Source organism: Eurytemora carolleeae, unplaced genomic scaffold (genome assembly GCF_000591075.1).
Source record: "Eurytemora carolleeae unplaced genomic scaffold, Eaff_2.0 scaffold39, whole genome shotgun sequence".
Lineage (NCBI taxonomy): Eukaryota > Metazoa > Arthropoda > Copepoda > Calanoida > Temoridae > Eurytemora > Eurytemora carolleeae.
The window spans coordinates 484,822-510,678 of NW_019396056.1; the positions used below are offsets into that span (position 1 = coordinate 484,822).

The window sequence follows — 25,857 nt, forward strand, 5'->3', positions numbered from 1 at the left end:
TGGTTTCCTCTCTCTAGATATTCTGGTTTCCTCTCTCTACATAATCTGGTTCCTCTCTCTAGATAATATGGTTTCCTCTCTCTACATAATCAGGTTTCCTCTTTCTAGATAATCCGGTTTCCTCTCTCTACATAATCTGAGCTGGGAACTTTTGAATGGGGGATATCAGAATTAAAGCTTGATCCACTCTCTTTCTTAATCTCCAGATTAAATAATGCTTGTTCTCTTCTTTATATTAATCTCCAGATTAATTTTCCCCACCGGGATTAAGGATATTCCATTCTAAAGTTTTCAGCTCTGGTTCCTCTCTATAGATAATCTGATTTTCTTTTTAAAAGATAATTTTGGTTCCTTACTTTGGATAGCCTAGTTTTCTCCGTCTAGATAATCTGGCTTCCTTTCTCTCGGTAATCTGGTTTTATTTCTCAAGATCTTCTGGGTTCCTCTGTTTAGATTATAATTTTCTTAATTAAGAGAATCTGGTGTCCTCTTTTCATATAGTTTCCTCTTTGGCAGTTTAAATAATCTTATTTCCTCTCTTTATATAATCTAGTTTCCTCTACCCGGTTTACTCTCTCTAGATAATCCTGGTTTCTCTCTCTAAATAATCTGGGTTACTTTCTCTATATAATCTGGTTTCCTCTCCCCAATCTTGTTTACTCTCTCCAGATAAACTGGGTTCCTCCCTTTCTCTATATAATCTTGTTTCCTCTCCCCAATCTTGTTTACTCTCTCCAGATAAACTGGGTTCCTCCCTCTCTCTAGATAATCTGGTTTTCCCTCCTTGTATAACCAAGTTTACAGTGTTGAATAGAAAACTAATCGTATATATCTGGATTTGCCGGGTCAGATATTTCTATGTTGTGTTTATACATATTTTAGAAACCACTTTAAATCTTCATACACTTTTTCACTTCTGTGCACTGTTTTTGATAACCTTAAAAGTCATGTTTCATCATTTTATTATTTAAAACATTAGAGGGAAACTTCGGCTTCTGATGGACCAAGGGAATGGTTTATCTGAGCTAGAGCACACCCGGGGTATATCTGATGGAACCTGGCATAACCTGACCATCACCTTTAACTCCGATCTGCTCGAGCTAATTGTGGACGGAAACTCTGAGATAAAGAAACCAACCAAGGGTCCACAAAAGCACATCGACCTCACTGACAGGTAAATACTGTAAATATGGTAAATATGGTAAATATGGTAAATATGGTGAATATGGTAAATAAGGTAAATCTATATATAAATTTGGCTTGTCTGTCTGTCTGTCTGTCTGTTTGTATCCAATAAACGTCAAAACAACTAAACCGATCGGGCCCAAATTTTTTGTGGGACATCTAGGGACCCCAGGGAAGGTTTATGAATGATTGAAATTTTAAATATTTGTCTCCATCAAAATTCGATCTTCATTAAATTTTTTAAAAATTTTGAAAATCCACGAAATTTTTTTGAAAATCCGCGAATTATTTTTGTTTTGTTTTACGATGTACACATAGAGAACATGTTCACAATTAATTTAGAAGATGGGCGCGAAGCGCCCTCTAAGGCTAGTAGGATAAATATGGTAAATAGGATAAATATGGTAAATAGGGCAAATATGGTAAATATGGTAAATATGGTAAATATGGTAAATAGGGTAAATATGGTAAATAGGGTAAATATGGTAAATATTGTAAATACGGTAAATTGGGTAAATATGGTAAATAAGGTGAATATGGTAAATATGGTAAATAGGTTAAATATGGTAAATAGGGTAAATATGGTAGTGTATTGTTTAAATCTAAATTCAGATTACTGACACTGCAAGCCTGAAGTGTATTTGATATTTATGCATAAATTCTGCCAATATATCGTTGAATATTTTATATCTGAGCACAACTCTCTATTTTACTTTATTTACTTAAATTCTGTAAAGATTCACTAAACCACTGACATAGATAAAAATTAGAAAATAAGATTTAAAATGCATTATTTAGTTAGACAAAAAAGTTTTAAAAACCCACTATGTTTATACAAAACAAAGAAATTGGGAAAATTGTAAATTATTTATAAGTATTTACAAATACAGTAGAAAATGATCACATGCATAATGAACTATTTTCCTGTAAACAATGTAATCTCCGTGATTGTTTCTAAATTATTCATTCTAATGCATAAAATTGACTTTTAAGGTTATACATTGGTGGTATAGTACTAAAGAAGAAAACAAGAGCTATAAAGGATGGTGTAAGATCGGGTAGCTCAGGGCTCCAGGGGTGTATAAAGCAGATACAACTGGACGGACGAAGGATCGGGTTTCCTGAAGTGATGGAAACTATGGAGATCAGATCTGGATGTATTTGGGACTTCCCTTGCTCCAGGTAAGGGTTTGGTTATTCATAAAAATTGTAAGGATTAATAAAAAAGCTTATCTATCTTCTCTTAATCGTCTTCAGATATAAAAATGAATGGATGAATGAGAATTTTAGATTGGATTTAATTAGATCAATTTCGTTGGTTTGTTTAAATTCTCTAAATTGTTTTCTGTACCCGGTACCCTTTACCCTTTCTACCCTAGGGATCCCTGTACGAGTGATGAGGTGTGTACACAGAACGGTATGACCGGTCATTCTTGTAGCTGCTCCAACCCACCCTGTAAGGACAATTCAGCTTCCCCCCATGGTAAGTTTTCTTGAAATTAATTTATTGATTAATTAATCCAACTTTTTACAACAATTCATACAATTTATTTCTCTACTTTCAACCATTATCATCATTACTTTTTTATTTAATTTTCGTTAATTGTTTTTCCACTTCCATCTCTCCCTTTCTCCAAGGGTTTATAGTTCCTCCGGAAGAATTTAGCTATACGGCCAAAAAAGTTTTATTGGAGAGATTTACCCACCCCACAGTGAGGCTTTAAGTTTACTCCTTCAATAAATGAAGTTTGTGTCAGAGATGAAATTAATTCTACGCTAAAGAGGGGATCAAATGTAAAAAAAATCAAAATCCGGGACAAAGGAAATCCTGACAAAATCCACATTTAAGATTTGGAGAAATTCAGGTTTCAGTCCTGATTTTACAGATGACTATTTTAGGACAAATATATATAAGTACAACCCTTTTAATTTTTGCCGTATTTGGGGTGTCATAAAACTTGATATTTCATCTAAAACGACTCTGACTGGCAGTTTCTGCGAAAGGCTAACAAAATTTTAGATTACATGGAGAAAAAACAATTATGCAATTCTCTGTATTTTATGAAACAAATGATGAAACTAATTAAATGTGCAAAATTGTTAACAGTAATATCTCAGAAGTGCCTGATGTTATATGATCAGAGCATAGTTTCTCCAAATATCCAGAGCTGAAAACTTTAGAATGGGATATCCTTAATCCCGACCGGTTAATTAATCTGGAGATTAATAACAAGAGGAGAACAAGCATTATTTAATCTTGAGATTAAGAAAAAGAGTGGATCAAGCCTTAATCCCGATATCCACCATTTAAAAGTTCCCAGCTCAGGATGATTTATCCGGCCCAACCTTCCAATGAATGCAGAAACTTGTTATAATCTTAATGAGTTGACTTTAGATCCGTGGCTTAGGTGATATATTCCCAGGTTTAGATGAAAACTTCTCGGCTTAGATGATAAAAATCTAGGTTCATATGATAAACTTCTAGGGACAGATGATTAACTTCTAGGTTCAGATGATAAAATTCTAGGTTCAGATGATAAACTCTAGGTTCAGATGTTAAACTCATAGGTTTACATGATTCACTCCATGATTCAGGTGATAAACTACATCAAGACACGTTCAGGGAACACCTTATTCAAGACATGCTTACCAAGAATCCCAAAGATGGAATGAATATCACCTGGTTTGATTATAGTTCATCCCCTGAATCATGGAGTTTATCACTAAAACAATGCAATTTTCATTCAAACCATGGAAGTTTATTCCGTAAACTACAGAGTTTATCACCTGAACTATGGAGTTTATGATCTAAAATGTAGAGTTTATCATCTAAACCATGGACTTTATCGCTTGAACCTTTGACTTAAACATCCTAACCATGGAATATTTCATCTATACCAAGAAGTTTAGTATCTAAACCTTGGAGTTTTATAACACCTGCATTGTTGGGTTAATCATCTAAACATTGGAGTTTATCTCCTGAACCATCCATCCTTTTATTTAAAAACCTCAAAGATTATCAATTGAACCTTAGAGTTTTGCAGATATATCTCAGTGTTTGTCAACTGAACCATGGTGTTTTTATTTAAACCAAGGAGTTTTTAGTCAAGCCAAAGAGTTTTTTCGATTGAACCATGGTTTTTTTCACCTAAACCATGGTGTTATCATTTAAACCAAGGAATTTTTCATCTAAACCATGGTGTTATCATTAAAAACCAAGGAATTTTTCATCTAAACCATGGTGTTATCATTAAAACCAAGGAATTTTTCATCTGAACCATAGAGTTTTTTATCTAATCCATTGTGTTCATCATTTCAATCATGGAGTTTTCTATTCAATACATAAAGTATTCATCTAAACCATGAAGTTTTTCATCTAAACCATGATGTTTATCATTTAAACCATGTAGTTTTTCATTTATACCATGTAGTTTATCACCTGAACCATGGAGTTTACCATCTAAACCTAGATAATTATCATCTAAACCATGGAATTCATTATCTAAGCCACGGATCTAAAGTCAACTCATCAAGCTTTTAACAAGTTGTGACTTTATCTGGAAGGTTGGGATACATCATCCTGAGGAACACTGTCTGCTCATAACATCAGGCAGTTCTGAGAGATTATGAAAACAATTCTGCACTAAAAAAGAGAAATATATAAAATTTTCCTCGTTTGTTTGAAATAAAAAAAAAAGAATGTGTGTTTAATTTTTCTTCTTCTTGTAATCTAAATTGTGTAAGCGTAGCGCAGAAACTGCCAATTAAAGGCGTTTTAAACGAAATATCATTTATATGACTCTCCAAAAATCATAACGGTCGTACTTCTACATATTTGTCCTGAAATAGTTGTGCAAGAATATATTGAACTTTCCAGTATCTGTGCAATCAGGACTAAAACTTGAATTTCTTTAAATCTTGTCTCGGTCCCAGATTTTGAATTTTTACATTTTGAACTCAGGTTGACCCTCTCTTTATCATAGAATTAATTTCATATCTGAGCACAAACTTCATGTCTTGAACGGGTTAAGCCTTGCTGTGACCCAGTGGTATTTTGATACACTCAGCAGGGGAATTCTCATACACCCAGGGGGATTCTGATACACCTAGGGAGTTTCTGATTTGTCCATGGAGATTATGATACACCAACGGAAGTTCTGATACACCCAGTTGGATTCTGATACACCTAGGGAGTTTCTGCTTATGATTCACCGAGGGAGATTATGATACACCAAGGAAGATTATGATACACCAATGGAGATTATGATACACCAAGGAAGATTATGATACACCAAGGGAGATTATATGATACACCAAGGAAGATTATGATACACCAAGGGAGATTATTATACACCAAGGAAGATTATGATACACCAAGGGAGATTATATGATACATCAAAAGAAATTATGACACACCAAGAGACATTATATGATACACCAAAGGAAGAATGATACACCAAGAAAGATTATGATACACCAAGGGAGATTATGATACAACAAGGGAGATTATGATACACCAAGGGAGATTATGACACACCAAAAGACATCATATGATACACCAAGGGAGAATGATACACCAAGAAAGATTATGATACACCAAGGGGGATTATGATACACCAAGGGAGATTATGATACAGTATCTCCCTAACACTTCCATTCCATCCATGCCTATAGCTAACATATCCCACTCCACGTATTATGACACTAAGTTTGATGTTCTTTGAATACTAAACACACGGTTATCTGCATTCATCTTGGAGAAACAGTTAATCACAAACATCTGTATATTTATGCAAGTACTGATTAAACCAACTCAGCAAAAAAGTAATCTTTCCCTGCAACTAATTTTAAATATTTAATAAATTATTTACACTGGCGCGCACACGCTAGCGCTGTGTTCGACAAATAAAATGTTTGTCCGAACACATGGGTCGACCCGTTATACACTCTGGTTCGACCTGTTGAACGAGTTGAACACTCTAGTTCGACCTATTGCACGAGTTGAACACCCTGGTTCGACCTGTTGAACGATTTGAACACCCTGCTTCGACCTGTTGTACGAGTTGAACACTCTGGTTCGACCTGTTGAACACTCTAATTTGGCTTGAGATTGTTATAACAATCTTTAAGGAATGGCTAGCAAAGATTTTCTGGATAAAGTTGCTGTTCGCTTTTGATCAGTTACAAAAACAACTATTATACGTTTTTTGGGGGAACAAGTCAACATATAATTAGTGCAGTGGAGTAAATGGTACAATTAATTCGGTAATTCTTTTATAGACAAAAACTAAATTTTCTAATGATTTATAAATTAATAACAATCACAGGTATTTTAAAAGATGATTATTATATTACGTTACAGCATTTAAATCATATAAGAGCATATATATATTTACTTCACCGTTCACCTCAGCTATGAAGTAGGTTTTATAAACAGAGACACCTGAGGTTTTTTCAGATTCTGAAAATAGACTATGTCTAGACCAAGCATTTAGATTTTTAGAAATCCCTGTCGAGGCCTTTTTGAGAAAATTCCATTTAAACTTTGTTGTGTAGTTTAGACTGAAAAAAAGGCATTTTCATGAGAATATAAGGCAATCCAAAGTGATTTGAGCTTTTCTGCATAATTTGTGTCCTAAACAGTTTAATGGTCATTAAAAAGAAAAAAGAAAAAAAATCTACCTCAGCTGTTCAATAGAATCTTAGGCTTGCGAATTAATTATCGCACATTTAGACTCAGATTTTGGGTCTGTTGAGTGTTTACATATCAGGTTAGACCTTTACAGCAGAAATGTTTGACACAAGAGTAACATTAAGATTTAATAAGTTCTGATAGACTTTGATATAGATGCTTGAGTACATCCTACTGCAGTAAAGAGTATGTTTTAATTCCTTGCCTTGTCCAGTAGACTCTTAAAAATCAAGAGATTTCTGCGAAGAGTACCAACAGTTTTCTTTGTTAGTATATGGGGAAAAATGTCAAGGATTATTTGACCTTTAAATATTGTAAATCTTGATCCAACATTAATGTAATAAATACCAAATGGCCGATAAGTTAACCAGAACAAACAGCTGAGGATTTTTTAAAGTCCAGGTACTGTGAGACGAGATAGAGATGAGAAGAACTTTTACAACTCATATGATTAAAAACTGCAGGAGTTGGACTTCATTTTTTGTATGTATGGCTACCACTATAAGCAACATTAGAGCATTTATTTCAAAGAAAAGTTTTACAGTCTGAAAATAAAGTTTGGGTTTAAATGAAAACGTGTGCATCTTAACCGTTTTACAAGTCATCTTATTTTTTGCAGTGCAGATTTAGCCGCCTGCATTGATTTTGAAGCGTTCTGAATGTCCACCAAAGAGAAAACTAGATTTATACATCAAAATGTGCTTGGTTAATTTCTTCCTATTTGTTAATTCTACATTGCTAAATTTAATAGTCTATCATCTTGTCAAATTCCAGAAAATTTGGTGCTTGATTTTAATAGTTAGGTACGCGTCTTCAATTTCTCTGTTAGGGACGAAGAACTAGGGTTGCAATTTTCATGAATATTCGAAAATTTTAGCAAGTAAACTGAAAACATAATTTGCCTTTTTTACTGAACACACTCCCCACACACTCATCACACCATCCACACTCCCCACACACTCATCACCCCATCCACACTCCCCACACACTCATCACCCCATCCACACTCCCCACACACTCATCACACCATCCACACTCCCCACACACCCCATACCATGCCACACTCCCCACACAATTAACACTGTCCACACCATCCACACTCCTCACACCATCCACACTCCCTAACACTTCAAACGCCCAACACAATCCACACTCCCTAACACTTCCCACAATTACTCTCCACTTCCCACCATTTTTCGGGAAGATATATTGGGTGAGGACAGGAAGTGACAGGAAGTGACAGGAAGTTACCGCAAAACCATGTATGTAAGTCAATTGCAGGATGGAAGCTTTTTTTCTTAAACATGGCAACGATTAAATGCTATTCAAAACAGCAATGAATTTCAACTGTGTTTATTTACGAAAAAATATAATTTGATTTTTTGAATTTTTTTTTGTATTAATCAACGTTTCGTAACAACCCTGTAACAGACTATGTACATATTTGAAATTATGCCTGCATCGCATAAACTGGTTTTAGGGCCTGGTCCGGATTGGACGAGATGATACTCTATCATAAATTTATCATATGATGATAATATTGTAGCATAAAAACTCAAAATGTTTCGGGTTTCCTAATAAGCTCGCAAAAACTTTTAAGTCAAACGCTTTTCTTCAGTCTAAACTACACATTAAAGTTTAAATGGAATTTTCTCAAAAAGGCCTCGATAGGGATTTCTAAATGCAAGGTCTAGACATAGTCTATTTTCAGAATCTGAAAAAACCTCATGTGTCTCTGTTTTTAAAACCTAATTTATAGCTGAGGTGAACGGTGACTTTGCTTGTCTGTTTGTTTGTATGCAATAAATATCAAAACGGCTGAACCGTCCGGGCCAAATTTAGTGTGGGACCTCACGTGACCCCAGGGAATGTTTATGAATGATCAAATTTCGAAAATGTGTTTAAACATTTTAACTTTTGTAAAATTTTAAAAATGCGCAAAAAAAATTATGAAATCCGCAAACTTTTTTTATACTGTACAACTGTACAAAGAGAAGAATCTCACAGATAAAGCCACGACTAAAAGCTGAAATAGAAGATGGGCGCGAAGCGCCTTAATAGCCTAGTTGTATAAAAACAAATATGATTAATTTTTTAAGTGAATTATGCAGTAAAATAATAAGGAATTTTTCAAATTAAACACTTAGAAGCCTGAAAAACGACTATTCCTACGTTATTGATCAGATAAAGTTTTCAAGAGTACCGTTGTAAACAGCTTTTGCATTTAGGGTCACTTGAATTTACGCGCGCTTAAAGTCCCTTTACATTGTAATGAATCGTTATAGTACTGCGTACAATCTGACTGCGCAGATAAATGCTGCTCTGGTTTACAAGTATAAACTTTGTTTAATATTAAACCATGAAGAGGATAAATGTTTAGTGAACTTTACACAATTTTTCTTTTCAACCCCGCCAAAATGGAAGATATCTTTGTATTTCTTTATCTAAGAATAACAGAGTAGAACAGTGATTCATTCAAGAATATTTATTAAACACAATGTTCAGAGAAACTATAAATTTTACAACATATTTTCCCCTCGATAATTCTTTCCCGTTAAAGGCATATATTCCAAACCATTGAATTTACTTACAGACAGTTTTAAAGTTACAGGTTCAACAGATGTTTAAAGCAAGTTTTTACTTAACAATAAATTCAGTTTTCACATAAAAAAAGGAAATTTTTGTATAACAGGTGGTAAAAAGATATAACCTGATGCAAAAGTTAACGTTTTCTTTCATTAGGTACAATGTATGGTAAACTTATGCGCTTTATTTTTCTATGCATGGACCATCCGACCTCTTTCTAAGTCTATGCCCCTTCTCCCTTGGGTAAAATGGTTGAATTCTTTCTCTGTAAGGGAACTTGGTAAAATTTATTCCAATTTTCTTCATTTTTTCCAATATAAACTTTGGCGAAATTAATCAAGCTTTAAAGTTAGTTGACTCAGTGTGTTAGGAGAAGAACCGAGGAGGGTGCAACTTTATTTATTTTTAAATTATAATTATTTTTTCTCTTTCATCGACTAAATAGTAAGATTTTGTTAACATACATCGCGAGCAATAATTTTCATTAATATGTAATAAGTCATATTCAGTAAACTTAGATTATGTCAAGTTCCGTTGACACACGTTGGCAGTCTCGTTAAATACATGTAATACAAGAAGGATAGTTAGCATGTAAAGGAATGGAGTGTTTACCACAAACTCTGATTTTTTATTCCCTATATCTTTGCAACCTACAGTTGTAGACCTTAGATATTTTAAACTATAAATTCTGTTATTAGATCAAATACTATGAGTTTGAAATATAAAAGATTTCCACCATCAGGTTGTAAAAAGATAAATGGATTACAAGATTTGAGTTTGTGGCAAAGACTCAACTGTTAAGTATAGATTCTTTTAGTCTTTAAAACGTTTAAACTAAGCTAAATGGATAAGTGTGCAGAACTGAATTCTGTGCAATAGATTCAATTTGTAGTCCAGACTGTTCCCAAATATTATTTGAATTTATTTTCATACAGCTCAAATTACTCTGAAAATTGATACAATTTCAACAATACACAAATGTAAAAATTCAACTAACATATTTCAAGTATAGGTTTTTGTAGAGAAAAAATAGAATATGCTTAAATAATAAGTTGATGCTGAAAGCGAAATACCCCTTATGCATTTACTGTCTATACGTACCTCCCCCCCCATAGTCCATCTTTTCTATCCACACGGAGCTTCTAACTCATAGTTCAGATCTTATATCAATGTATGTTTGTATGTAAGTTTATATGAAGAGAGATCCTCTGAACAACTTTTAATTCAATTCTAAGCAAAAGAAAAGTTTGGTTTAGACAATAGAAAAGTCGTTTTCTAATTTGGACACACTCTCTGAAACAAAAATAAACTTTATCTGAGTCTTATTTAGTTATAGATTTAGATTTAGAACACCTTTTTTTCCGGGATGTATAATGTATATATTGTGCAACATATTTTTTTTCTTGTCTTGATAAACTTTTTCCTAAATTTTTTTGTTTCATTTTAATATGAAATATCTTTATATAACAAGTCTAGATTTTGTCCGAATCTCATTAAAATCTAGCTTATATATATTTTTTTCTAGATCCAAATATTTTCCGAAATTTAATGTTCTTAAATAAATCATGCAAGAATATTCTAGATTTTATAAATATCTTCGTTGTAGCAAAAAACTGAATCTTTTTTTAAAAATGTATTAAAGAAAACCTTAGAACTGGTGCAAGGCGGATTTGAGGATTTTTATCAATAAAGTGCCCCTAGTAAAGTTCCCCTAATAAAGTTTGAAATAAGATACAAAAACTTTATAGATATTTTTTTCTTAGCTGGAGATTTCCTGGAAGTTTCTCCCGTTGAAGTAGCAGAGGGTGGAGAGGTTCTGATATCTCATGAAAATCTAAAGGTCCTCCTAGATTACAAGAAACTAGGTAGGATTTATATCATTTAAAGATTAATTTCATCTCGCCCAGGCCAGAATCCCTGATAAATATACTGAACTTTGGCGGAGAAAAGTTTAAATTAAAACTATTCTTTTCCTATAGTTTAAAAGATTTAATGAAAAGGTTGAAGTTTATACAGTTCAAACCCTGCTTGGGACTCAAAGCATTCAAACGACTATTTAGTTTACAAGACCAATATTCAGGGCTTACAATACATCCATATAACAACGAATATTCGAAAACAGAGTTTCTTACCATACAATCCCTTCGTGTAAATTATTTCAGGATTTTAAACCATGTTTGAAATGCTTTACTTAAACAAATCTTGGTTTAATGAATGTAATAAACTACTTTTTAAAGATGTTTATTATTCGTCATCAAATAAACAAAGTTAGATATTAATCTTCTAAACATTACTAAACAATGTTTAATTTCCGGCATTAAACATTTAATATCAATATTTAATATTTCAGGAATACCGGAAAGAGAAATCTACTTTCATATCATAGAACCTCCTGCACAGGGAGCTTTAAACTTTAATCCTTCCGGGGAACTAAATACGCTTAATCTTGAGACATTACGCAAACCAGGAATCAAATACACACATTCAGGCCTGGAGAATACAGGTAAATATATTTTAAGAAATCGAACTATAGGCGAATCAAATATCAACCTAGTTATTAAATATGCTTTTTGTGTGTTAATAAGTTGAGATTTGAAGAATTATAAGACGGATTTTTTTCGAAAGAAAGGAATTGAGTCTTTGTAACAAACTCTGGTATGCTAATCCCATATTTAATATTTCAAACTATGAATTATGTTAGATTAAATAATCCAAGTTTTAAATATCAATGGTTTACACCAACCAGTTGCAGAGATATAAGGATTGGAAAATTTGAGTTTGTGGCAAAAACTCAATTCTTTTGGCATACAATTCAATAAGTATCTAATCAAAAAGAAAAAATACTTAAAATTATGATGTTTTAACTTATATTCTGTTTTGAAAAATGAGTATTTCTAGAACACGTGAAATAAATATTGAAATGATTTTTCTTTAGAGGATAGTTTTGTATTTGAAATGTCCATTGGACCAAAATCTACAGAACTTCCGGACTTTATCAACACAAGGCAGCGCTTTCTAATGCAGATAAGGTAAGCTATTTAATAAAGTGATATTGAGATTCTTTTCTAACAAAAAGATTGAATATAGACGGATATAATCAATATAGTGAGGCTTAGGTTCAAAAAGTACGAGAAACGGCCAAACTATATGTATCATACGAAAAATCACGTCGGCATAATTATATCTGTGGCCACAGCGCTCGGTCCCCGGGCCAGTCCTAGCCGCGGCGCTCCGCCAATATTTTTGTATGCAACACGTGGCTCAGTCGCAGCGTTCGGCTCAGAATTAGTCTTACCAATACCTATCCCAAAAATATGGGTTATTTATCATTTACATGTAATAATTAATGTAATGTATGCAGCGCTCGGCCCCTAGCCCTATGTCGGTGAACCTTTTTAAAACGAATAAGGAACAGTGCCTCTTTATTTTCAGAGAACATTTTGGTTTTACATAAACCAAATTTACAGATTTTCTAGAAATCAACTTTTAACTGCGATACAGTGTTTCTTAGAAAAACGTTGTAAATACAGTTGTAAATTGTTAATGACACTCTAAAATTGCTTAAAAGAAACTGAGTCTTTGCCACAAACTCAGATTTAGTAAACCCTATATTTTTGCAACCCAATATCTTAGATCTAGCTTAATATTTAAAACTATGAATTATATTAGATATAAAAATCAAAGTTTGAAAGGAATACATCATCAAGCTATAAAGATTTTGAGAAAAGGAGTTGAGTTTTGCCACAAACTCTGATTTTTTATCTCTATATCTTTGTATACCAATGTCGTAGACCTTAGATATTTCAAACTATTAATACGTATAGATAATGTTATCTAAGATTTGAGTTTCTGGCAAAAACTCAATTCCTTTGAGTTTGCGAAAAAACTCAATTCCTTTAGATAAAAGTTCGTTATGTCCCGTAAAATGAAATCGTCTTTCTTTGGTAGTCACAATTTCAAATTTCATTTTAAATTCTAAGCATGACCATGAAAACTTCATAATTTGAAAGTGTAACCTCGAGTTATAGTTAATTGTATCACTTATTTGGGTAATTTCATGGTAAATATTCGCTGTTATTTGGCCGGAGAAAAAGCCGATTTTTCGTTCAGAATTTGAGCGGAAAGGGACGGTCCCTCTCTATAAACACTATTTGATGTTTTTTTTTTATAGTATGTTGTGGATCAAAATAAATTTCGAATATAAAATACTTCGGATTCCGGGAGATAACTAAATAGGGTCTTCTATAAAACGGAGAAAGCAGTGGTTTAGATGAAACTTCCTTGATGAAAATATGAGAGCAGGAGGTTAAACTGGAAGTAATCTGGTCTGGTATCAGGGCTGGAACTGCAAAATATGAGAGCAGGAGGTTAAACTGGATGTAATCTGGTCTGGTTTCAAAGCAGGAACTGCAGAATATGAGAGCAGGAGGTTAAACTGGAAGTAATCTGGTCTGGATTCAGAGCTGGAACTGCAGAATATGAGAGCAGGCGGTTAAACTGGAAGTAATCTGGTCTGGTTTCAGAGCTGGAACTGCAGAATATGAGAGCAGGAGGTTAAACTGGAAGTAATCTGGTCTGGTTTCAGAGCTGGAACTGCAGAATATGAGAGCAGGCGGTTAAACTGGAAGTAATCTGGTCTGGTTTCAGAGCTGGAACTGCAGAATATGAGAGCAGGAGGTTAAACTGGAAGTAATCTGGTCTGGTCTCAGGGCTGGAACTGCAGAATATGAGAGCAGGAGGTTAAACTGGAAGTAATCTGGTCTGGTCTCAGGGCTGGAACGGCAGAATATGAGAGCAGGAGGTTAAACTGGAAGTAATCTGGTCTGGTCTCAGGGCTGGAACTGCAGAATATGAGAGCAGGAGGTTAAACTGGAAGTAATCCGGTCTGGTTTAAGTGCTGGAACTGCAGAATGATGAGAATAGAACTGTGATATTGTTCTTCAGGACTGATTGGATTCTCCTAAGATACTCCGGCGAGGGCAGCTCCGGACTATCCAGAAACTCTCCGGGCAGAACCAGCCGAGAACCAAAAAGAGCTTCGGAGGCGGTATAGCAGAATCCTCTCTGGGAACACCCCGAAGACCAAGTTATACCAGGGGTAGATGATTAAACCAGTCTGTTCCAGACAATAGAGCTCTAAGAGACACGTTGAGACGACGGTGGAACCTCTCCACCAGGCCATTTGACTGTGGATGGAAAGATGTCGTTGGAGAGTGAATGATTCCTATGAACCTGCAGAGATTAATCCAGATAGAGCTTGTGAACTGTGCTCCACGATCGGAGGTAATCATAGACGAAACTCCATAGTTTGGGATCCAGGATCGGAGTAAAACCTTGGCACATTCTTCTGCTGTTGTAAACTGGAGAGGAATAGCTTCTGGCCATTTACTTGTTCTATCAACGATGGTGAACAGGAACGTATATCCACAGAATTGAGGAAGAGGACCAACCAGATCTAAGTGAATATGAGAGAATCTCCGTCCAGGAACCGGTATCTGTTGGATGGGAGATTTGATATGGGTTTGAACCTTGCTCCGTTGGCAATCCAGACAGGACTGAGACCGAAAATTTACATCTTTGGAAAGGCCTTCACAAACAAAACTTCTTGTAATCAGTCTTAATAAACACTTATTTTAGGATTCTGCCTGTAAATGACCGGCCAAAGATAGTGCTGACTGAATCTGTGCTAAAGGTTGGAGCAGGGGGGACCCTGCCTTTATCCCCAACCCTTGTATCAATCCAGGATCCAGATACTAGGACGGATCAAATTATTATCGTGGTCAGCTACAATGATTCAAGGTTAATATTATTTTTCAAAATTATATTTTGTTTTATCATTTAGACAAAAATTACCCCGGGGCAGGTAACAGGCTGGTCAGGAGTTAAAAAATTTCTCCAATTTTTTTTTTGATTATTTTGAAGTTTATCCAAATCATGAAGCAAATTTACTATATTGGTTTAGTTAGATTTTACTAAACTTTAGAGTGTGTGTGAATATTTGTTTTAAAGAAATATATTGCGTAATAAATAATCTTGTAATTGATAAATGATGGTATACAGTATTCCCTTACTTATACTGTAGGCTTTATATCAAGAGCTTAGAGTATAGAGTGCTCTCCCTGGAGTAGGTTAAGCATTGAGATTATCCACCTGTAGTAGGTTACACATTGAGAGTAGGTTAAACATTGATATTATCCACCTGATGTAAGTTAAACATTGATATTATCCACCTGGTGTAAGTTAAACATTGAGATTATCCACCTGGTGTAGGTAAAACATTGAGATTATTCGCCTGGTGTAGGTTAAATATGAGATTATTCACCTGGAATTGGTTACACATTGAGATTATCCACCTGGAGCAGGCTAGACATTGAGATTATCCCCCTGAAATAGGTTAAACATTGAGATTATCCACCAGGAGTAGGTTAACCATTGATATTAACCCCCAGGAGTAGGTTAACCATTGATATTATCCACCTAGTGCAAGTTAAACATTGAAATTATCCACCTGGAGTAGGTTAAACATTGAGATTTTTCACCAGGAGTAGGTTAAACATTGAGATTATCCACCAGGAGTAGGGTAACCATTGATATTATCCACCTGGTGCAAGTTAAACATTGAGATTATCCAGCTGGAGTAGGTTAAACATTGAGATTATCCACCTGTAGTAGGTTACACATTAAGAGTAGGTTAAACATTGATATTATCCACCTGGTGCAAGTTAAACATTGAGATTATCCACCTAGTGTAGGTTAAACATTGAGATTATCCACCTGGTGTAGGTTAAACATTGAGATTATCCACCTGGTGTAGGTTAAACATTGATTTTATCCACCTGGAGTAGGTTAAACATTGAGATTATCTACATGTTGTCTGTTTAGTGGTTTATGTTTAGGCTCTGTTCCTGCAGAATGGTTTAATATGTATATTTCAGACCTGGAGCATAGTTTACTGTCAAGATTTAATAATTCTTAGTTTCATGTAGGTTATATCTAAGAGTAAAATATTCATATAACTAGCTGAAGTATAATTTAATGCTACCCCTAGAGTTTTTAGGTTTTAAACCAAAATTATGAATTAATATACCAAGGCTTTACTTGGAGCATGCAGTTTATTATTTATGTTTCATACCATGCAGAAGTAAGGTAAGGTACAAAGGAGCTGAGTTTGTTATTTAGGGTTTATACCAGAAGGAATGTTTAATGTACAAAGGCTACACCTGGAGCTGAATTTAGTATTTTGGTTACATATACAATACACATTATACATAGAATTGATTATGCGTAGGCAGATATATAGATAATAGACCCATGGCTTAAGATCTTAAGCGTCTGTTTTCACTTCCAGAATAAAGTATTGGATGGCATGGTTACTTTTATACTTGTGGCAAGGAGTCATGTTTCAATATATATTATATACAATAGTGGTAAAAAACGGCCTTAAAGCAAGTGATTCTGTTTGTGTGAATTAATAATATTGGATGAAGGAATCTTAAAATTGGTAATGAAAAGATTAATAATTGATTGAGAACGGAGAAAGATTTCTTTTCTCCGGCGGACCATTGGGGATACAGGCCCTGGTAGAATAAGATTAAAGTATAGGAAACAGGAAATGTTATAGGGAAGAAGTATAACGAAATTTATTTTACATTGATAAAAGAGAAATACTGTACAAAGATTTGAATAAAAGGTCATTAAAAAAGTTACCCTGCTGAGTAGAGTAACTTATATTTTAATTTTACTCAATCAAAAGTTAAAGGGCCTGTACGCGTAATTTCAGGTGACATTTAATTTAAAGAGGGGCTTACCCGATTCACAAGAGTACCCTGAAAACCTTTGACTGATCAAGGAAGTTAGAGATATCCTTATTAATCTAATGAAGCGTTTTAATTTGTTAAATACTTTGTTTGCAAGCTGTTATATATTTAAGAATTATCAATAGTTACTATCCAGAAGAGGCAGAAAATAAATATTTTCTTTCAAATGTTTAAATCCGCTTTTAACGCTAAAAAGACGATCTTTTCATTGGACGCTAGTAAAATAACAGCTGCTTCAAGTTCACATCAGAATTTTCAAGAACACAAGCGGTTTTCGATAAGTTTACACGCTGAGATTTTGTACTCGATGAACACACAACAGTTTAAAGGGCACCGTTGTAAATCAGGCATTGCCCTTTTGGAGGGTCACTTGAAGTTACGCTTACTTTCCCTTTAAGTTTCAAAATCCATAATTTGGAAAATTAAGAATCTGAAAGAAGATAAAATGAGAAAGGAAAGTGTTATTTGTAGTTTTAATGAAAGAATGGAGATTAGCTGAAAAGATATGATAGAATGTTTGGTCAATCTTCTGGAGCGAATACAAAAGACTTAATTACAAATGATCGACACGATCTGTGACCAAATTAACGAAACCGAATTACATTTTCCTACGGTACTTATTCGACATCAAAAAAGACAAAAATCCACATTTTCCTAATATCGATGAGCACTTTTTTTGTAATAAAGTCTAATTCAAAACATTTAATTCGGCAATATTCAGCGCGTAATTTTTGAGATTTTTTTTCATAACCCTTATACTCCTTTGCCGAATGGAAAAGAAAAATTGACTAATTGGAAAAATAGAAAAATTGAAAAGTAAGATCAGATAAAGAGGAAAAAGAAAGTTAGAGGGGAAAGAGGTGCCATCAAGGAATATTAAATGAAAATTAATAAATATTAATAAAAAAGAAAGAATTTTAAGTGTATCTCATTCTCTGCAGTTAACGCCATTTTTTAGTCACTACATTTAAGATCTATTTGTAGAAACGCTTCTGTGTACAGTTTCAAAGTTCAAGAAAGAATAAAAATGAAATATCGTTGATAGAACCAAAAAAGTACAAATATATTTTATATATTCATATCACACATGGCGATGAACATTTTTTACGTTCCAAGCTATGTTTATTAGTTAATACAAGTATATATTATTGCCAGAATGTACTTATCCTATTCCTCTTGTTTCTCTTATATATATATATATGTATATAAAGTAGTAAAGCGGTATATCTAGCAATGGAGAAATAAATGATTTTCTGATCTAGTTTTATACTATTCAACACTCATTTATTACACAGAGCTTGTCGTAAATATATACTAGTACATTATACCCACTGGGCTTTGGTGGATTCCGGACATCAACACTTTATCACACGTCATATTGTAAGCTCTCTCTCTCTCTCTACATAAAAAACAAAGACATTTAATATATTAACCAAGTACTGATGAATCATGGTTCTCTCTTTTTTCTAATATAAAGGAACTGAACACTTGCCACAAGGTCTGATGTCCCAATATCTATATTTTTTTAACCTGATGGTGTAAGCTTTTTTATAATTTAAACTACTATTTGATCTACCAGAATTCATACGTTGAGACTTTTAATATTAGACTTCAAAATACATTGGGATTAGAAAATTAAAATTTGTGGCTAGTGTTCAGTTTCTTATATAGAACACAAATTCATAAAGTACCGGGACAGAGAGCAAGATGTACTGTTGTAATCCGCGTAGTCAGGAATTTGTCGGGGGGNACCTGGTGATACTAGGGGGGGGGCTTAGCCCCCCCTGACTACGCCTCTGTTACAGTACACATACAGCTACTGTAAAAGACAAAACAGGACAGTACACCACATAAACCATCCCCTTCGTGTGAAATTTAAGTGAGATATCTGTGGAAATTTCTAGACAATTTTAAAATTTCCTAAGCAATTTTTAAAGCCTCCATCTCCGAGATTTTTCAAAATTATGTTGAGACTGTAATCCTAAAAAAACTTTATTTGTGAAAGAAAATCTTTCATCCCTTAGACTTAGTTTCATGCATTTTTGCAAATTGCGAACGAATTTGTCCTAGTTTGAATAAAAAGATTTCTGAATATATTTAAATGGGTCGGAATAGATAGAAAAAGTTCTTATTTGCCGCATCCTATATATTCTTCTTCTTTCATCAAAGTTATCGACCGAGAAAGTGCCGTCAAAACTTTTATAATTGAACTTTTAATATTAAATTAGATGGAGCCACCAACTTTAACCCTACTCTAGGAGATGGAAATATATTATAATATTCATCAGTATATTACAATTTAGAAACTTATAAGCTCTACTCAAACATAGAAATTCGAATCTATATATAAATTTGGCTTGTCTGTCTGTTTGTTCGTTTGTTTGTATCTAATAAACGTCAAAACGGCTGAACCGATCGGGCCCAAATTTTTTGTGGGATATCATGTTACCACAGGGAAGGTTTCTGAATGATAAAATTTTTTAAAAAATGTGTTTAAAGGTTTCTAATTTGGTAAAAAAAAATTAAATTCTTGAAAAGCCGCAAATTTTTTAAAAAATCCGCAACAATTTTTTCTTCTTTGTTTTAAAATTTAAACAAAAAAAACATGTTCACAATTTAAATAGAAGATGGCTGCGAAGCTCCCTAAAAGCCTAGTAAGCAAAAAAAAACTGGAAGTAGAAAAAATCTTATCCGGTATTCAACTCTAACACTGAACCCATGCAGTACATTTCAAAAGAACATAAAAAAATGTATTCATTACAAAATTGCTATTTTCCATGGCTTTTGTATAACAGAACTTTATTCTTTGTTATTAATTTTTCTTCCGTTTCTGAAAAAACGACTTACGAAAAAAACATTCATATTTTTCTCGTTTGTTCGTAAATTTTTTTCTTTAAAAGATGGGAAAATATTTATCGGACCTAAGTTGTAGAGAATGAGAGAGGAGGGGATTTATTAATTAGCAAAAGTAACGGGGATTTGAATAAACATTTATTTGTTTATTAAAGACTCGTTCAAGATAAATTGTGCACATTTGAATACATTTTATAATCACAACAAACTCCTCAGTATGGATGATTAATTTAGTGTACTGTCTGCGTGTACTTTCTCTAACATGCCTAAAGGTCGTGTGATGTGTCACTAGCTGAAGTGACTCAACGGTTCTACTGTAGTTAAGCAAATTATAGAAGTTACATCTCTCTACGTGTTATTCGGGTTGGCAAGTAATATTTCCGCAAATAATAACAGTGGTTAACATGAAAAAGGATCGTTTGTTTATAATACGAAAATGCGAATCCTTTTTATAAAAACTAGTTTTGCTCTACTTTTCCTGTTATAGATAAAGGGGAAAAGTTTTGAAAAGTTTCCCCTGGTTCTCTAGATTCATTTAATATAGGAACTCAAACCTTCTCAGTAGATGAATATATGGAGATAAAATATTGAACAGATAAGTTGTTGTGTTTAATATAGTATATTGTATATTAATATATATATATTTGTATGTTGACTAGAAATCTACAAACATTTATAAACACTTGAACTACACTAATGTATAACATTTTGACTGAGCTCGCGGAGCCAAGCAAATTTTAGATATTTTGACTGAATTTAAACATGAACGATAAACTGGCTTCCTTTTTGAGTTCCTAAAATATATTTGTAAATAGGATCTGAAGAAGCTATAAATTTATGAAGAAAAAAAATTACTTGAAAATATTTCTCAAATTTTTTTTGCAGATTTCTTCAAAGAAATAGTTTCATTGATTTTTAAACATTATGTTTCAAGGACTGGAAACAATAAAAACATTTTCTACTTTTGTCAATTAAATCTCATATACATTTCAGAATCTTCTATTTTTTTCAGAAATGGTTATATTGAGCATATGTCAAGGCTGGGAGAACGTGTTAGTTCATTTCGTCTTGCTGAGCTAGAAGCAGGTTATTATATAACAAGTATTTTACAATATGAAAGATATGGAAATTACAATTGTGTAACCTTATCTTTATTTAGCTATTTCCTAACGGAAACCTTAGAGGTTTTAGGAATTTTGGAACTATATATATTTTTAGAGTGGCATTCTTAATTATTTTTACAATTAGTTTTCAGAAGACAATTAGTTGTTGCAGGAAAATATTTAATGCCGGGATGCATGTTTGGGACAGGGGCAGATTTTAGAGGAAACATTTTGCAAAGTAAACATTGTTTGCGGAAATATTTGATTAAGTGCCAAAGGTTAACTGCAAACACTTTATTATTAGAAAGATTAGTTGACGGGATTTCTAAAACTCAAATTTTATTTTTAGATATTTTATATAGTGTGTTTATATTTCATAAATCTTGACACAGACAACTGGACACTACAGATAATTCCTGAGATTTTTAATGTAAAAATATAATAGTATTTTTGAAAGTAACTGAGTTTTTGCCACAAACCCAAATTTCTAATCCAGATATCTTTGAAACCTTATGGTGCTATAATTTTTTAAACATTATGCATTGTTTAACATTAGGTTGCAAAGAATCTACCACTGAGCAGACTGACTAGGTCGGTTTTCTTAAAACAAAGTCTAGATAAAACTTAAGTCTTCACTTGGGCGTTAATAGACATTTGGGTTCAAGCTTTTAAAATCTCAGATCTAGAAATAATCTAAATTTTTTTATAAATAGAACCACCTGTAAAATTGTTTTTGTGTGACCCCCCCCCCACCTCCCAACAACAGCATTAATTTTAAAGAAAAAAATGAATTGTTTAAAAAAATTTTTTACAGAAGAAAGATTTCTCATTTTTGTTACTTTGTAATAATATTTTAATGCACTATATATATATTTGCACCTTTTCGTTGCAAATTCTTCTCTCAAATAAATCGTTACATAATTACCTTCCTTTTAATATTTAATAGATCTTCAAATTATTTCATTGCTATAAGAATACATTTTAGCTAAAAAATACGAAAAAAATATTTTAACGGAAAAGTCAAACAAAGCCTTTTTATTCAGGTTCATTACAGTACGCGCATAAGGGTCAGCTTAATTCACAAATGGGAATTCAAGCCTGGGATGGAGAACTTTACAGTAACACAGAATATCTCAGGTATATAATTTAACTTTATTTGGTTTGAGCCTCATTGATGGAATTTTTTTCTCGATATAATATAAAAATATTCTTTTCTATTTTTGAACCCATCTGTGATGAAATAGCTTTCGACAGCCTTGGATAAAAACTGGAAACTTATAATCTAAGTCTAGACCAACTGCAAACTTGATTAGAAATAGTTTTCTATATTTAACAATAATAATCATCCAGATGTTGAAAGAATCTACAACTTGAAATAAAAGCACTCTATTAGTTCTCAAGTTAGTGAAAGCTAGCTCTATCTCTAGTATTTGTTATAACATGATAAAAGTGTTAGATTCTATTGGTTCAACAATAAACTCAAGGATATCCCATCCCGCAGTTTCATTCAATCAAATAATTAAAAGACAGAAAACTATAAATTATTAACTCACAAACTAGCGGTTTAAAGGGAGTGTTCGCGAAAAATGAAAGGGGGTATAGGCTTAATGCGATTAAAAACCGCTTTTGATCGCTACTAATCTTACTTCTATCTGTTGCGTCTATAAGGAGAAAATTTTTAAAAACGACTAATACCTAAGAACGTAGTGTCCATACAAATTCAGAAAGATGCAACATACGAATTAGACCGTAAAAAAATCTATTTAATTTCAAACAAATCATTCAGATATTACAACCTATAGTCATCGATTATCTTTCGCCACATTTGTATATAGTTGATTTTTCATAATATGTTTTAATTGTTATGATCTGAGAGTTACTTATAAAAACATTTATTCCTGTTTCGAGGATTTTTGGTAAAGAAGACGACATTTTCATATTTTCCAGGAATCTTCGAGAACAAGTTGTAAGCTAAATGTTATTTTAAAAAATAAAATAAAATTTATTATGAAAAATCAACTATATACAAATGTGGCGAAAGATAATCGATGGCCATAGGTTGTAATATCTGAATGATTTGTTTAAAATTAAATAGATTTTTTTACGGTCTAAGTCGTATGTTGCATCTTTCTGAATTTGTATGGACACCACGTTCTTCGGTATTAGTCGTTTTTAACAATTTTCTCCTTAAAGACACAACAGATAGAAGTAAGATTAGTAGCGATCAAAAGCGCTTTTCTATTGCATTAAGCCTATACCCCCTTTCATTTTTCGCGAACACTCCCTTTAACAAGTTTACTTTCTTCTAATCAAGGGAGATTATTCAAGTTTTTCTTTTTTGATGGTTTAGGGTGTTGAATACTAAGTTTGGATACTAATCCACAGCACTCTTCTAAAACTCTGAACCAAAAAGAAAAATTCAGTAAAAACCTGGAGAAAAGTTGGAGATAAAGAAAGACAAAAGAATGATGATGTCAATTTAATATTTTTGCCAGCTAAGCAATTCGATCAAATAGCTGTCAGCATTTCGGAAAAATAAAATATTCAAATTATCCTTACATTTCAGTGAACTGCACTATAACTAATGTCCCTAATTCTTTACTTACATCTGCACTTTAATCTATCCATTAAGCACTCTACACTCTACAGACTACACTAAGAAATGTACATGCACTATACATACATTCTGCTGTGCAACTTAAACTTTGCAGCAGATACTCTATGTTTGCACATTGAAATTCACACTTTACACTTTTTACAATTAAACTGCTGCTGCTCTTCTACTCATAACTCTGCATAACATATGAAAGCTATGAAGTTTCTTGATTTCGCACTTGCTTAAGAACAGTATTATTCATAATTAATTCAAACATGAATTTATTTCAATTTGAAGGATGTATATTATCTAATTCTTAATATTCAAATTCTGAAGTTATCCATTAATACATTTTCAAGTTTTAAGATAGAATCTTCCGACTAACTAACTAAACACTTTAGCACCTCTTCCTCATTATTTTTGTAAAAAAGAATTGCACCAAACAACGTTTATTTGAGTTGAAGCTCCATCATTTCTTAGTCTAAATAACGTTTATAAAAACAATGAAATGAAGCAGTTGCACAAAATTATTTTAATTAATTAACTGTTCACAAACACCAACTACAGACAAATACGTGTGGAAGGGTGAAGTGTTTGTTTCATCCCTGTTTTTAATCACCAAAGTTTTCAACTAAATCTCTCTTTTTATACTAACTACCCCCCCCCCCATCCCCGGTTTATAGTGTTTTCCTTTCTTAAGAACCAGCCGGGTAGTCGAAATACCCCCGACTGAGATTTAAAGCACCCCTACTTGATTTATTTCTTTTCAAAGCTTACTCCATTGTAAGTTGTATCTTCTCTTTAATCTGGTTCACAAAGGATTAGAATTTAGAAACCAATTCTTCATTTCAAACCTTTCAAAGTCCCAGGTTTTAGAAATCTTCCATAATGGATCTTATTCATTTCATCAAAAAAATAAAGATGTGAACTGAGGGGGGAGGGAACATTGTTTTTTTTTATTCACGTCAATTCATTTTAACGTTTATCTTTCTGTTTAAAATTTAAAGATAATATTCACGCAAAAATCTTTACTCTTTCAATAAAAAAAAGAAATTAAATTCACTCAATCACTTTGAAAACAATTGTTTCAGTCTGAATTTCTTTATTAGAAGTTACGGAAAATTCTAGCTTTCTCTAAAAGGAGACCAGCGAGTTTAGAAATATAAAATTTTCTCATATTTTACAATTGAAATTCTAGACACTATCTCCCTAGATGTATAGAACCAACCTCATCTTTGGTATACACATCTATACTGATACAAAATAAGTATAATAAGGAAACACACTTTTTCCACTATTCTTCACAAACTGTAGTGAAGAGAAAGAGTTTTCAGAAGAAAGACTGGTTCAACAGAAGGACTTGAGTAATAATAGGTTTGGTACAGTTTACCCCCAGAGATTTAGATACGCCGAAAGAAATTATGAAATGTCGTCTTGACAATTTTTCAATGGGTTTTATACTATTATACGTAAATCTTAGTAATTGAAAAAAAAAAATAACTAAATAGCCATGAATATGCGGGAACAGTTTTAAAGAGCTCCATATAATCATTTAATTAAAAAACTAAATATCAGCAGCATTCCATTATCGGAAAGTTAAGAATACGACATTTTATAAATTATTCCAACGTCTCTTTATATTTAAACTTAATTGTAGAAAAATTAGAATAGGGACTGGTTCAGAAAAAAAGTATGAGAAAAAACGGTTCTGAAATAGGACTGGTTCAAAAGAAAGGCAGGTGAATGAGAGGTACTGGACAATTTAAAAAGACGGACTAGTTAAAGAAAGGGACTAGTTAAAGAAAGGGACTAGTTAAAGAAAGGGACTAGATAAAGAAAGGGACTAGTTAAAGAAAGGGACTAGTTAAAGAAAGGGACTAGTTAAAGAAAGGGACTAGTTAAAGAGAGGGACTAGTTAAAGAAAGGGACAAGTTAAAGAAAGGGACTAGTTAAAGAAAGGGAATAGTTAAAGAAAGGGACAAGTTAAAGAAAGGGACTAGTTAAAGAAAGGGACTAGTTTTTCGA

At 33.0% G+C, this 25,857-nt stretch overlaps 1 protein-coding gene across 1 annotated transcript in view; it reads left to right on the forward strand.

Annotated features, from left to right (window-relative positions):
- The window catches only part of LOC111707116 (chondroitin sulfate proteoglycan 4), a 73,903-nt gene that overhangs the window by 22,359 nt on the left and 25,687 nt on the right, over positions 1–25,857 (forward strand). The window contains exons 11-19 of the mRNA XM_023480123.1: positions 980–1,174; positions 2,179–2,367; positions 2,565–2,668; positions 11,227–11,328; positions 11,814–11,966; positions 12,399–12,492; positions 15,101–15,262; positions 21,146–21,219; positions 22,280–22,373. Of these exons, the coding sequence (XP_023335891.1) occupies positions 980–1,174; positions 2,179–2,367; positions 2,565–2,668; positions 11,227–11,328; positions 11,814–11,966; positions 12,399–12,492; positions 15,101–15,262; positions 21,146–21,219; positions 22,280–22,373 (1,167 nt within the window). The remainder of the gene's footprint in view (positions 1–979; positions 1,175–2,178; positions 2,368–2,564; positions 2,669–11,226; positions 11,329–11,813; positions 11,967–12,398; positions 12,493–15,100; positions 15,263–21,145; positions 21,220–22,279; positions 22,374–25,857) is intronic.